This window comes from Drosophila miranda, chromosome XR (assembly GCF_003369915.1).
Source record: "Drosophila miranda strain MSH22 chromosome XR, D.miranda_PacBio2.1, whole genome shotgun sequence".
Lineage (NCBI taxonomy): Eukaryota > Metazoa > Arthropoda > Insecta > Diptera > Drosophilidae > Drosophila > Drosophila miranda.
The window spans coordinates 13824124-13838262 of NC_046674.1; the positions used below are offsets into that span (position 1 = coordinate 13824124).

At 44.7% G+C, this 14139-nt stretch overlaps 1 protein-coding gene across 1 annotated transcript; it reads left to right on the forward strand.

The window, feature by feature from the left end:
* The first annotated feature begins 766 nt into the window (after positions 1–766).
* Positions 767–1975, forward strand: LOC108153170 (angiopoietin-related protein 1-like). The gene is made up of 2 exons (XM_017282975.2): positions 767–1657; positions 1722–1975. Exons 1-2 carry the CDS (start codon positions 816–818, stop codon positions 1855–1857), a joined length of 978 nt encoding a protein of 325 aa, XP_017138464.1. The 5' UTR covers positions 767–815; the 3' UTR covers positions 1858–1975.
* Positions 1976–14139: the final 12164 nt, after the last annotated feature.

Sequence of the window (14139 nt, forward strand, 5' to 3'; positions counted from 1 at the left end):
AACGAGGAACAGATATACGAGTATACGAATATGTGTCTGAGCGGGCCGACTTCAAAGCGCTGCCCCAGCAGTTTGTGAATATTTTGACCTAATTTATTTCTGGCTATACGAGAAATCAAATTAATGCTTCGCACTTCATAAATCGGCCAATGAAAATGAACAGATAAAAAGGCGCCCGCCCAGCCACATTTCGTTCAGCAACGGGTTTCTTTCAAAGCTAAAAATACATTCGAGTCGCTTTATAAATACATTAGCACCTCAATACGACGGATAATGATGCTGCTGGCCAAATAGAAATACACAAAAAGAAAATTTAGCCAGATTGGAGGAGACTCTACAGCTGTTCAAATAATATATTTGGAAGGTTAAATGGATTAAATGAGCAATTAAAGTTGCACGCTTATTTGCCACAAATCGGAGTCTTGGTTAGGAAACTTTCTTGAGGAAATGAAAAACGAGTATACATGGTGTCGTCCGATAGTGGACATGACTGTGACTCATACCTGATGAAGTGGATGTTGAGTCTATATTTTATTCAATCGTACCATTATCAATACTCTCAGTTAGGTCATTCGTCTAGAATCGAGTCGTTGCATTTAGCTGTGCTGACTGTGTGTGTATATTGATAATATTTGACGCTATCCGTGTGACCTTATAGCGACGCAAATCAATTCAAAGGAGATAAGAAGACAGATAAGAAGACAGATAAGAACTGAACGAGATTTACACAGAAAAGTCATCTTTGCATTCATTTCGCTCGATTGGCGATCAGTTTGTTTTAAATCTTGCCACCAGCCCCACGTTTCTCGCGAACGATGAAAGTTATTCCAGCTATTCTGCTTCTGGCAGGATTTTGTGTCGCACAACCGTACGAATCCAACACAATTGAAGGGAATTCCGTCGACTATTGTGGGCCAAAGTGCTTTGAGAAGTTGAAGCCCTTGCTCGACCATGCAGTGGATATGAAGCACCGTGGCGAAGAATATGGTGCACAGATCGCGAACCTAAACCAACAAATAGTGGAGCTTCGCCGTATAGTGGATTCTCTGAACAAAGACATCGAAGAGCTTAAGAACGACCACCCAATTGGAAGAGATTCTACTACCACTACTACCACCACTCCCACAACAGCCACGAATGCTTCACTGCCCACCAAGTGTGCAACCTATGAGGAGTCCGGAATTCATCAAATTCAAGTACCCGGCACGGATCCGTTCCTGGTGTACTGCGAAATGGAGCAGATGGACGAACCAGCCTGGGTTGTCGTATTGAGACGCACCAATGGAGACCAGCTGGACTTTCACAGGAACTGGGAGAGCTATCGCAATGGCTTCGGGGACCTGTCCGACGATCACTTCTTGGGTCTCGAGAAGCTGTACAGTCTGACAAGGTCCGTGCCCTACGAGCTGCTCATTAAGCTCACAGATTTCAACGGAAACGAGCGATATGCTCTCTACAGTAATATAAGGATTGGAAATGAGCAAGAGAAATATAAGCTTAAAACTTTGGGTGGCTACTCAGGAGATGCCGGGCAGGCAATGGGCTACCATATAGGCAATGAGTTTACAACCTTCGATATGGACAACGATGGATGGAGGGAAGGGAACTGTGCCGACTTCTATCAGGGAGCCTGGTGGTATGGCTGGGACGCCAATAGGTGAGCGTGTTCACACCTGAATCTCCATTGCTTAATGGCTCGATCATTCTCATTTCATTCTCAGCAATCTGATGGGTCAATACTACCGATACGAAAGAAATGACAGAACCAGCATCTGGTGGTACACCTGGAAGGGCTATGCTGCGCTGAAATCAGTCGAAATGATGATTCGTCCATCGTACACTTTGATGCTCGACTAAAAAAGCGTTGGGAGGGGGTTCTACAAAAAATTTTAACATTTCTAAAAGAAACGAGCAAATATACGTAGTTGGTTGGTTGGGCGTTGAACAACTTTGCGCAATCCATAATTTTTCCCATTGACACTTGCAGTTTTTGAAGTGGTGGGTGGGGGGCACAGGGAAAGGGAAGTCCAACCCGTTCACCCTTTGCGAAATACAGCAGCAGCCAAGGAAATGGCGCAAATTTCGCCACCAAATTGAAAAGTTCTTGAGCATTCCGTGCCACTTCCTCCATTGATGGTGGCTGTGGCTTTCGGTTTATACGTACTCGTATTTTATGATTTTTCCTTTTTACCACGATTCCGATTCTCGGCTGGGCAAATTGAAAGTTTTTCGCCAACAATTTTTGTTTTGCGGCCACTCGAGCGTTTGGCATTTCTGCATGCGGAACTATAAACTATTTCCATAGAGCTCTTACCGCTGCCTCCTGTTCCTGCTCCGGCTCCTGCTCGTGGCTATAGCAATAGCAAATTGCTCAAAAGTCCAAAGTCGTTGAGTCGGACAATAAATTTGTAAGGAGTTGTTCCTCTAGTTTACTCGCTGTAATTGGGGCACAACAAGCGGTTTCCTTCCGAATCTTTGGCTTCGATTAAAGGCCAGAACGTAGCCGATTTCAGTGGCTTTCAGAAACGAATTTGATAAGACATTGGAGGGGTTAAAGCCGCTTAACATTAGGAAAGGAGATGGGGCCACCGAGTGATTGATGATTCAGTCAGCACCAAGAAAGTATTGACAGCGATGGATACAAAATACATTGTGGATAAAGGGAAGATATTTAAGATGGTTTTTGGATGCTCTTTTGTGGGGATTTCAAGAGATGTGGGTGCCTAAAGCCATCTGCTGCCATCACACAGTGTTATATATTAAAATCTTGGATTGAGCTGAAGTATTCTAGCATCACACCCTAGTGAGTTTACCCCTCACTGAAAGCATGTTTTTGGAACCCGTACCGAAACACGACAAACACGCAGCGGGCATAAAAGTCAAACTCGAATCGATCAACATTTTTGTAGCATTTTTCACAGATGATGGTGATGATGATGATGAGGAGCCCCCATGGTTAGGCAGCTTCCGTAAACAGCGCCACATGCCACGGAATAAGCTTCCTACTTCTGGACTCTTTGGCCATAAAAACGCTTGAAATATGCTGCTCTCATATACATATTGGATATATGGATGGAGGCGCTATGGTTCTATATGACCTGCTTTTGGGCGTGTCATTCACATGAGAATGAGACGGAAACACAAAACGTCCCGGACGTCCAAGGTCGAGTAAATAACTAGCCAGTGGGTAGCCACCACTGTCTCCAGTCTCAGCTCTCATCCCAGTGGCTGGAACTGGCCTGGTCTCGGGCTGGTCATCAATTATATCAAGTGGGAGCCACCGCCGCTGGCTGCTGTCCGGTACAAATTGAAGGCGTAAATTAGCCCCCACCCCGGCAAGTGTCAGAGGACCTCAGCTCGAGTGGTAGCCACTCCTCAGGACCGCTCTCTCACTCACCGTGGGTGTCAATTGTGCTTATTGAAAAATATGGCACGCTGCAGGGTCTAGTAATAGGCTTTAAAGACACCCAGCACGGGGCGTCTTTAAGTTGGCCAATTTCCGTCAAGGCTAAGCCGTAAAAGCCAACCCGCTATCCAGAAATCGCTTCTCGTCTCGAATTTCAACGCATCCTAAGATAGCATCTTAATTACCCATCCACACACGACCAACCACCCACCCACAGCCACATCAACACACAGACACACAGTGAGAGGCGCAGTGATAGACACAGGAGAAGGAAGAGACTGGAAGGAATGTCAATGACCTGGTCGGGATAACTCGGCAATGGTCAGCTCCACAATATTACCAACGCAAACTGCTGTGGGCGCTCACTTTTGGTTTTTGTACGCAGGCCACCCATCAATGGGTATGTATGCTAGATGAGGGGTATTTCATCTTCATGGAGTGGTGTGTAACCTACATATTTGTTTGTCGATTCGAAGGATTACTTGATGTTTTCTGTCGAGGAATCTACAATTTTGATATGTACATCTCTTTACGGAGTTTATTGACGATCTTCAGGGTATAACTGATTCGTTTCACAGTTGGCCTGCCCCAATCCTGTTTCTTTTTCGTTCTTTGCTTTTTTAAGGCGACAAAACAATAACAATTTCCTGTTAACGTAAACTTTTTGGGCTCACACTTCCGCTTCCTCTCGGACATTGTTGCCGTTACCCGAAGCAGCAGGGGCACATTAATTACACAAAGCACACACCAGGAGGGAAATACAGAGAGAGATAGAGACAGAGAAGAGGGAAAGACTCACCTGAAAATGAACCAGGACAAACCTGGGCAAACATTTGTGGACATTAGTCGCCTACATTTGGGCTCAGCCGCAGCAGGGTGTCCGGTACTTCGTCCATTCCCATCCCCTTCCTATCCGGGCCCTCCCCTCCACTCAACGGAGTGTAATTTGAGTTTGTGGCTCTTGCCCCGCTTTTATTTATGTTTATTCTGTGTGGCCATAGTTATTTATGCCTCCTCATCTGCTCCATTCCTCTCGACTTTCTCTGGTATTCTTTCTTTTGGCACCCTTGGGCTATTTTTCCTTCATTTTTTCTGACGACTGACGAGCATTTCATTTGCTGGCCATAATGGTGCGTTAAGGGCCTTGGTCAGGGACCACGAAGATTTGTCAACATTTTGCAACGGTTTCTGAAAAAAGCGGCACGTGTTTCCCTCTTTTAAGAAGCCCTTCCCGAAGGTGTTTTCCATTTGAGATTGGTGCGATAAACTTTTCCCTTAGGTTTCCTTAGATTACGCAATCAAATTATTACAATTGAAAGATATATAACAGAGAGAGAGAGAGAGAGAGAGTGAAAGAAAGAAAGCACTTAAAGCCTTTCGCCGATCTGGCTCTATTTTCCCAAGATCTGTCGATCTGGGTGTGGCATTGTTGTGATCGGGATCATCCGATTGACCGAAATTAAAGCTCATTACATATATGTTTCTCATTTAAATACATTTTATTCTTTTACTTTTATGGTCCTGCCCCAGTTGGAGTCCCGTTGAGCCTGGCAATCCGGTGCCATCGCTCCATGGTCCAGAATGTGGTAAGTGTCTTCAAAGACTGCCTCTCCTACCCATCAAAAAAATTCTATTCCAATTCAGAGCCAATACTACTTCGTGTGCGAATGCATCTGCGCGGCTAACATGAAGATCTCGGCCAGTAGCGCCCAGAGAGCTCTGCAGTCCTATGCAATTTGCGTCGCAGTCGATCAAGGATGTTTTTTCCAATCACGAGAAGGCGTGGCACGCCTAAGCTTGCATAAGGAACAACAAGGATAATGCACTTTTAGCAAAGGGAAATGCTTTGTGTTTATTGTAACACATGCTCACATACCTATATGTACCTATGAACTTACATAATTATACATATACATATATAATTACATCAATGTATAATATATTTCTAAAAAACGAAATAAAGTTGGTATATAAATGAAGTATGCAATTTTATATAAAATTTATAAAATGTGAAGTATTTCTTTGGGATAGTCAATGGGGCCTGAAATACAATACATGGCACAATACATAGTGGAGTTATGGCCATAAAACAATAAACTAGTGCCTGTTCCTTATTATCCTTAATGTCAATCTGGGCTCTAACGATCTGGGATATTCTCGCGATCACGAGAAGTAGTGGCACACCTTTATAGCACTTGAAATAGCGAAGGAAACGTAAACTTAATGATGTAACCTAATGATGGTTCTGCCAAAAATCGGACTCTTTTTCGTAGTCCTCGCGATCCTGGGACAGTAAGTCCTTTGCCGATCTGGCCCTATTTAGCCGAGATATAGCCTTCCGAAAAGTTGGATTTACATATCCTTCAAAAACTGTTTTTTTTCTGCAAGCTATATCTCTGCTAAACGGCAGCCGATCGAGTCGTGGCATGTCATTTCGTGATGGGAAGGGTCCTGCCAACCGATTGGCACCAGAAAAAAGGATATCCATTCCATCACGATTTTCGCAAAAAATCATGATGGTTACATCATTAAATTTGCTAAAAATTGGACTCATTTTCGTAGTCCAGATTTTGATGCTGATGGACAGGCAGGATCCTCGCGATCCTTGGACAGTTAGTCCTTTGCCGATCTGGCCCTATTTAGCCGAGATATAGCCTTCCGAAAAGTTGGATTTACACATCCTTCAAAAACTGTTTTTTTTCTGCAAGCTATATCTCTGCTAAACGGCAGCCGATCGAGTCGTGGCATGTCATTTCGTGATGGGAAGGGTCCTGCCAACCGATTGGCACCAGAAAAAAGGATATCCATTCCATCACGATTTTCGCAAAAAATCATGATGGTTACATCATTAAATTTGCTAAAAATTGGACTCATTTTCGTAGTCCAGATTTTGATGCTGATGGACAGGCAGGATCCTCGCGATCCTTGGACAGTTAGTCCTTTGCCGATCTGGCCCTATTTAGCCGAGATATAGCCTTCCGAAAAGTTGGATTTACACATCCTTCAAAAACTGTTTTTTTTCTGCAAGCTATATCTCTGCTAAACGGCAGCCGATCGAGGCGTGGCATGTCATTTCGTGATGGGGAGGGTCCTGCCAACCGATTGGCACCAGAAAAAAGGATATCCATTCCATCACGATTTTCGCAAAAAATCATGATGTTACATCATTAAATTTGCTAAAAATTGGACTCATTTTCGTAGTCCAGATTTTGATGCTGATGGACAGGCAGGATCCTCGCGATCCTTGGACAGTTAGTCCTTTGCCGATCTGGCCCTATTTAGCCGAGATATAGCCTTCCGAAAAGTTGGATTTACACATCCTTCAAAAACTGGTTTTTTTCTGCAAGCTATATCTCTGCTAAACGGCAGCCGATCGGGGCGTGGCATGTCATTTCGTGACCGGGAGAGTCCTGCCAACCGATTGGCACCAGAAAAAAGGATATCCATTCCATCACGATTTTCGCAAAAAATCATGATGGTTACATCATTAAATTTGCTAAAAATCGGACTCATTTTCGTAGTCCAGATTTTGATGCTGATGGACAGGCAGGATCCTCGCGATCCTTGGACAGTTAGTCCTTTGCCGATCTGGCCCTATTTAGCCGAGATATAGCCTTCCGAAAAGTTGGATTTACACATCCTTCAAAAACTGGTTTTTTTCTGCAAGCTATATCTCTGCTAAACGGCAGCCGATCGAGGCGTGGCATGTCATTTCGTGATGGGGAGGGTCCTGCCAACCGATTGGCACCAGAAAAAAGGATATCCATTCCATCACGATTTTCGCAAAAAATCATGATGGTTACATCATTAAATTTGCTAAAAATTGGACTCATTTTCGTAGTCCAGATTTTGATGCTGATGGACAGGCAGGATCCTCGCGATCCTTGGACAGTTAGTCCTTTGCCGATCTGGCCCTATTTAGCCGAGATATAGCCTTCCGAAAAGTTGGATTTACACATCCTTCAAAAACTGGTTTTTTTCTGCAAGCTATATCTCTGCTAAACGGCAGCCGATCGAGGCGTGGCATGTCATTTCGTGACCGGGAGAGTCCTGCCAACCGACTGGCACCAGAAAAAAGGATATCCATTCCATCACGATTTTCGCAAGAAATCATCATTCAATGTACGTACCGCCGCTATTTCTCGTGCGATCAAGGTGTGCCACTACTTCTTGTGATCGCGAGAATATCCCAGATCGTTAGAACCCAGATTGTCATCAAGGATAATAAGGAACAGGCTCTAGTTTGTGGTTTAATGGCTATAACTCCGCTTTATAGTCTGATATATGCGCGCCACGCCTCCTCGTAGTCGGGCGAATGTCCCCGATTGTTTGAAATAAGGATATTTCAAACGCCATTTATTATCCCAAATAAATACTTTGCAGTTTTTTGATTTTTATATAAAATTGAATACTTTATTTATATGCCAGTTTCATTTAGATTTTTACAAATATATTATTTAATGATGTAACTATTTATATGTTTAATTATGTAAGTTCATAGGTACGTATAGGCATGTGAGTATGTGTTACAATAATCTTATATATGTATGCATAATAATAACATAAAGCGTCTCCCTTTGCTAAAAGTGCATTATCCTTGCTGTTCCTTGCAAGCGGAGGCGTTCCACGCCTTCTCGGGATCGGAAAAAACATCCGGGACTGCAGAGCTCTCTGTGCATTCGCACACGAAGTAGTAGTGACTCTGAATTGGAATAGCATTTGTTAGATGGGTAGGAGAGGCAGCCTTTGAAGACACTTACCACATTCTGGACAATGGAGCGATTGCACGGGATTGCCAGGTTCAACGGGACTCCATCTGAGGCGATGTTCCTACGTAAATTAAGTTCCTTTTTCGGATGCCATTCATTGGTAGGATCCTCCCGATCGCATGTCTACGTGCCACGCTCCTATCGGATGCTGTAAAAAAAGAGCAGTGTTTTTCAGTTACATAATATAAACATACATTTGTATATCTGTATACGAGTATGAGCTGAATATAAAATAATACAATATATATATAATATTTTATTAGTGGACAGGCTCAGCTTTTGCAAAAGTTTTTAACTTTCTTAAATTTGTTTGTTCTTTAAATTCTTTAAATTAAAATCAATTTTCAACAGGGAATATAATCTCACCGAATGATGTCTCCACAAAGAACAAAAAATAAGATGAAGGTGAGGTGAGGTCTCATTTTGACATGGCCGGAAAAGAAAAATATGCAAAAATAAATGGATATCCCCTATTGTCAATGGGCAGAAGAAAAGACCGTCCGAGAGCGTCCGAAGCCGACAGAACGAGAGCAACGACCAGCCCGGCTGATGGGCCATACTTTCCGGCTTGGCCATTAGTCATTATTGACACATTCTTTCCGCCTTTTCCTAGCCCCCAAAGCTGCCGCCCAAGGCTCAGAGTCGTTTTCGCATTTGCTCGATGTTTTTTTGTACTTGTTCGCTGGGTTGTGTTTATTTTGCACAACAAATCGAAACGAAAGTCAGACGCTGTTCATGTCCGTGTAGCTCCTAAGTGATATTTCTGCTTCGGTTAACATATTGTTAACGTTTTTGTTTTTGTTTTTGTTTTTCCTCCTCATAGCTCTGGGGATATCCTTAGGCCTCGCAGGAGATGGGGTAGATGCGATTGATGGAAGGGAATGTGACATCAACTTTGAGAGACGAAGCAATGCTTTATTCCCACTTTAAATTCCCTACGTAAATTCTGCAAAATTTTTCTATTCAGAAAATATTTCTCTAAGGAGAGTCCCTGGCTGCCATTAGCACTGCTCCACAAATAAACCCTCAAACCACCATGAGGGGTACTCTAGCATTCCCCTTGTTTCGGATATTGGCGGCATGAGTCGGATGTGCACAGCGTCAGACTAAAAAAAAAAAATCAGCCTAAAGCCAACCCCGGACGCGAGCCGACATAGCCGACATAGCCGTTGGCTATGGCTACGGGACAGCGGGGGTACGGGATACGGATACGGATACGGATAGACGTCCTGTCTGGATTACAGGTCAGTGATGTATGTTGTTAATTTGCCAAACAACAGAAAAGCAGCAACAGCCACAAATGAGTGTCGAAATGAATGGACAGGGACAGAACCAGGAGGTGGAGGTAAAAACTTTTCTTTGGTTTTTCTTTGCGGTCAAACCTTTTGATGTTTAATTTACAGGCTGTATAGCAAACCGTGCAAGAAGAAGTGCTGTAAATGAAGCAAATCGGCTGTCTAAGATGCCACTTCTCGTAGATTACTCAAGTGGAAGGATATTAGCTGAATGAAAGTCCATATTTTGGGGCAGAACAAAGAGTGAGCGTACCTATGGAAGAGTGGGGAATGTAGGGAATGGGATACTGGTATTAAAGATGCCATACAAAGAACTACAAAGATTGATAGCTGAAGAAAGCAAAGGGAAAGTAGAAGCAATCATGCCCGGAGAAAATCATGGACTCGAGATTTGGAGTCCTCACTATCAGAAGCGTAATGGATGGAAGAAAATTTGAATTGACTTTGACCCGTATTCAAAATTGGCCACGAAAACACCGCCCATACCATAACCCAAGCCATGAGTCCCCCCCTTGAGAGTTGATGGTTGATTCGAGCTATTAATCTTTATGTTTCCATATACATATGTATGTCTGAATGCGTGGACTGTCGTATAATATCAAAATAGTATTGTTCCAGCCAAACAGCGCCAAGTGCCAAGCGCCCACTGGCCCGGACTCCGCTCCGCTCCGGCGCACTTAGACCACGTCCTTTTTGCTGGGCAACTGCACCCCCTTGCCCTGCCAGAGCGAATTGTGTATTGTGAAGGCGTCGATGGTGACGGTCAGATGCTTGGTGTGCACTTCCGAGAAACACTTGCGTTCTGAGATGTATTTGAAGAACTTGTCGAGCATGGCACCGTCCACTTGACGGGGTCCGGTGCCGTACAGCTTGGTCTGTACTCGATCACCCGACTCGGGCATGTAGCTGTAGAGGGCGCGAAACTGGCAGCCCACATCGCGGAACAGTACTAGGAAGTGTGCCGCCTCGGAGCGTGCTATCTTCTCGATCACTTTCTGTTTGGCCTTACTGTTGACGGGGCCCGGAAGGATGCAGTATTCGACGGCATTCAGTATATTGCCGCGATTGGATTTGGCCGTTGGTTGCTTGTAAAGTTTCGAGCTGGTTGGATTCGAGCTGGAGCTGGAGCTGGAGCCCTTCTTGCCCCACCTGGCAAGCATACATTGAACACACAGATCGGGCCGATCCAGGGTTTTACCCTCTCGGTCGGCTTCGGCGATGGCTTTCTTAAGTCTGTGCTGCTTCAATAAGGCCGCACGTCGCCCCATCTGATCCTCCTTTTTGCGTGCTCGCTCCTGCGCCTTCTCCCGCTCCTTTTCCCGCTTCAGCGAGGCCTCGATTTCCTTGCTCGCCTTGGCTGCCGCCTGCTGCTGACGGCGCTGCAGATACAGCAAATGCTGCTTCTGTTTTCGCCGCTCCATTTCAACCACAGAACAGACTCCACTTCGGGTGTGTGGGGTGTAGAGTGGTGGATCGGATTGAGCTATATAAAAATACATGTACCTAAAATGATTTTCAACTATTTTCCAACCAACTATTTTATTTTTAGTGTTGTTCTCAGCAGCTCTGAGCCGAGAGTAACTATTTTCCGTAAACGGCATGACAACCCAATAGCCGCCCTACTGGATTTGCCCATTCGTTCAATGTTAATAGAATCCTTTCTCAAATACTGAATCTTCCTAAGATTCTTCCTAAGCATTTGTTTTTAAAACCATTCAAAATGGGTTCCAATTGAGGTACCACTCTTGGTGCTGATAAAATGAATTGTTTTTAAAGTTTTTCTCGGCTAACGAAAACTGTTCCTGCTGTTGTGGCTTTCCGGTGGCTGGGCTCCAGAGTCATGGAGATCTAAAATAAATATCAACGTAAAAGGGCTTTGCCAAAAAGCAGCTGCCAGACGAAAAGGCAAACGAATTCCAACAAACTGTGGAACAAAATCAAAGGGAAATAAACACAAAAGAAGCCGCCAAGTAAACACAACTGCAGAAAAACAAAAGTGTTGTAAAATAAACCAAAGGAAATTCCAAACCTACTGCCCAGGGAAAACTGATGAAAAACTCCCGAGCCCCAGCGGGGGCAAGGGCAGGGGCAATCTCAGTAGGGGACTCCCCGAGTACGGTCTTAACTCGTTCTGCCTTTGGGTTCGCGATTTAAGAGAGAATCGTTTCGATGGAGATATTGCACGTAATTAAATGTACATCTGGCAATGTCAAAATAATAATTAAGCTGACAGCATAATGAGTCCTGTCCCTGTCCTTGTCCCTGTTCTGAAATGCCTGCTCCATTGTTACCTGGCCAAATGGAAATTGATTGAGGCGCAGGGAGAGCGGGGTCGGGGACGGAGGCGGAGACAGAGACTGAGGTGCAACTAATTGAATTTGCCGTTGCCAGACGCAAAATTAGAAAATAGGTGCGTGAACGGCACTGAGAAACTGCGAAACTGAGGAAGGGTAGAGGTGGAGGTAGAGGTAGAGGCGACAATGTGCCAAAGGCCGCAGACGAAGATTCGTTTGATTGCTTCGGTCAGCAATTGACTTTGGGCAGAGGAGGAGGAGACGCACCAGACCCTTTAACGGGAAGAACTTAATGAGTTACACGCAGCACAGGTCAGGCTGAGGAAGTTGCAAGTTGAAGGAACCCAACGGGAGACACTCGCACAGCCACTTGTCAAGGTCTTTTGAGTGAGCCTCCAGCATATTGGCTTAAAGTACTTGGGATTACCATATGTTGCCACTGGGAATGGATGAATTTCTATACGAATGCACAGGTTTGCATGGGACCATATTTAATAGTTAATAAATAAATATTTTGGGTTTCTAGGTCAAAGATTTCTGGAATGTAGTGTAGAGCCCACTCCAATATTTATTTTTCATTAAAGAAGCCAAACAGATTTCGAGTAATTGAAATTTTATGTGGCATTTGGCTCACAGCACAGCACGTCACATCACAGCAGAGCAGAGCAGATCAGAGCAGAGCCGGGTGGGTTTTCATTTCAATTCCATTGCAGATTGCCGACTGCCGATTGCCGAAATATTTCTGATTGAAGATTGAAGACTGCAATTTACCAGATGGTCCTGTACGCCCTGTGTACGCCCGCCCCATGAGATAATATTCACTGCGTCTGCCATGGCTGTCCCATATCTGATTTCGATTAGTTGAAGGCTGCCCACAAATACGAGTATGTATGAATCGAGATAAATTTCTGGTTCGCTCTCTGATGCCCGCCTGATGGGGACATGCGTCAAGTGGTCCTGAGAGTTCAAGTGGGGGCAGGGCCAAGAGCCCAGCAGAAGCAGGAACAATAACTAGAGGAATCAAATGCAAATACCACATCCTTCTTCGACACATCCACACAGACGAGAATTTCTTATGGAAACGTTGGCTGAATAAATGAATGAATGGACTGGTTAAATATTTGATGCTGGGACTGAGATACTTTCAAGGAGCACGGATACTCGTTCAGCAGAAGATGCCGGAATGACATCTTCTGGGTGCCAGCGTCTGGCTTTGGCATCAGCACATTTCCCACTCGAATAAAAGGTAAACATTTTTGAATTAAATCTGCAACACAAAAAAAAAAACAAAAAAAAAAAACAGGAACAGGAATATGGCAGAGGAATATGCTTCTGCTTTTCTGCTTCTCTGCTTCTGTGGCTTGTTGTTTGAGTGCTAATGAGCTTTTGGCTTTATTGAATCAACAGAATAACCGAGAGAGAAAGATATAGAGGGAGGGGGAGGGGGAGAGGGAGAGAAAGAGCTACCAGTGAAAACTGAAAACACCCACAACTGGGTCGTCACTCGGCACGACAGAGCACGGCTTTATTATTAGTTTTTAGTTCTTTGCCTGCAGCTATAGCTCCTAAATGGATGGGGAGGTTTTTCCGGGTGGGAGGGTAACCAAAGAGGGGGATAGAGAGGGAGGGTGCAGGAGGGGCCCGGCACTGGCAGCATCTAAATATCCATTCATTGTTTCGACAAACATTTGCTGAGCGCGACTGACGGCAACTTTTAAATAATAATTGAAAATAAATAGTCAGTCGAGTGGCCACTGGAGAGAAGAGTGCGTGTTAAGTGCATGGCACATTGAAATGTTTACGGGGCCAATTAAACGGCCAGAGATGGCACCTAATGCCCAGGGAAATTCCCAAAATAAGCGCATATTTAATTCCCTTTAAACGTACAGGAAAACTGCCATGAAACGGACACACATTGAAGGCCCAGGCCCAAGCCCTGGACTTCATTTTGCAGAGCAAGAGCATGGCGACAAGGGCCCATAACAAAGCAGACCACACAAGCCAATTTGTGGCCTAAACTGTGCTGCCAGAGACAAGAGTCACAGTCACACCTCCTGGTCACCGTCACCGTCGACCGTCGACCGTCGACCAAGCTGCCACCTGCCACCTGACACTTCACGTGCACCGTAAATTTGCGGCAACTTCAACTCATTAAAAGTGGAGAGCTGGTGGGCAAAAGTTGCGTCAACCCGCAGCACGTTTTATGTAGATATTTTTTGTGTGTACAATTCGCCCAATGCGAAATGCAATTAGGAATCACCCGAACACGAGTGCATGTACATATGTATATCTGTGTGCCACAGCATCCGTCCTGCTTTTGCCTCTGCCCCGACACGGAGTCCCTTGCCTTTGGCATAAATTAGCAGATGGGGCCA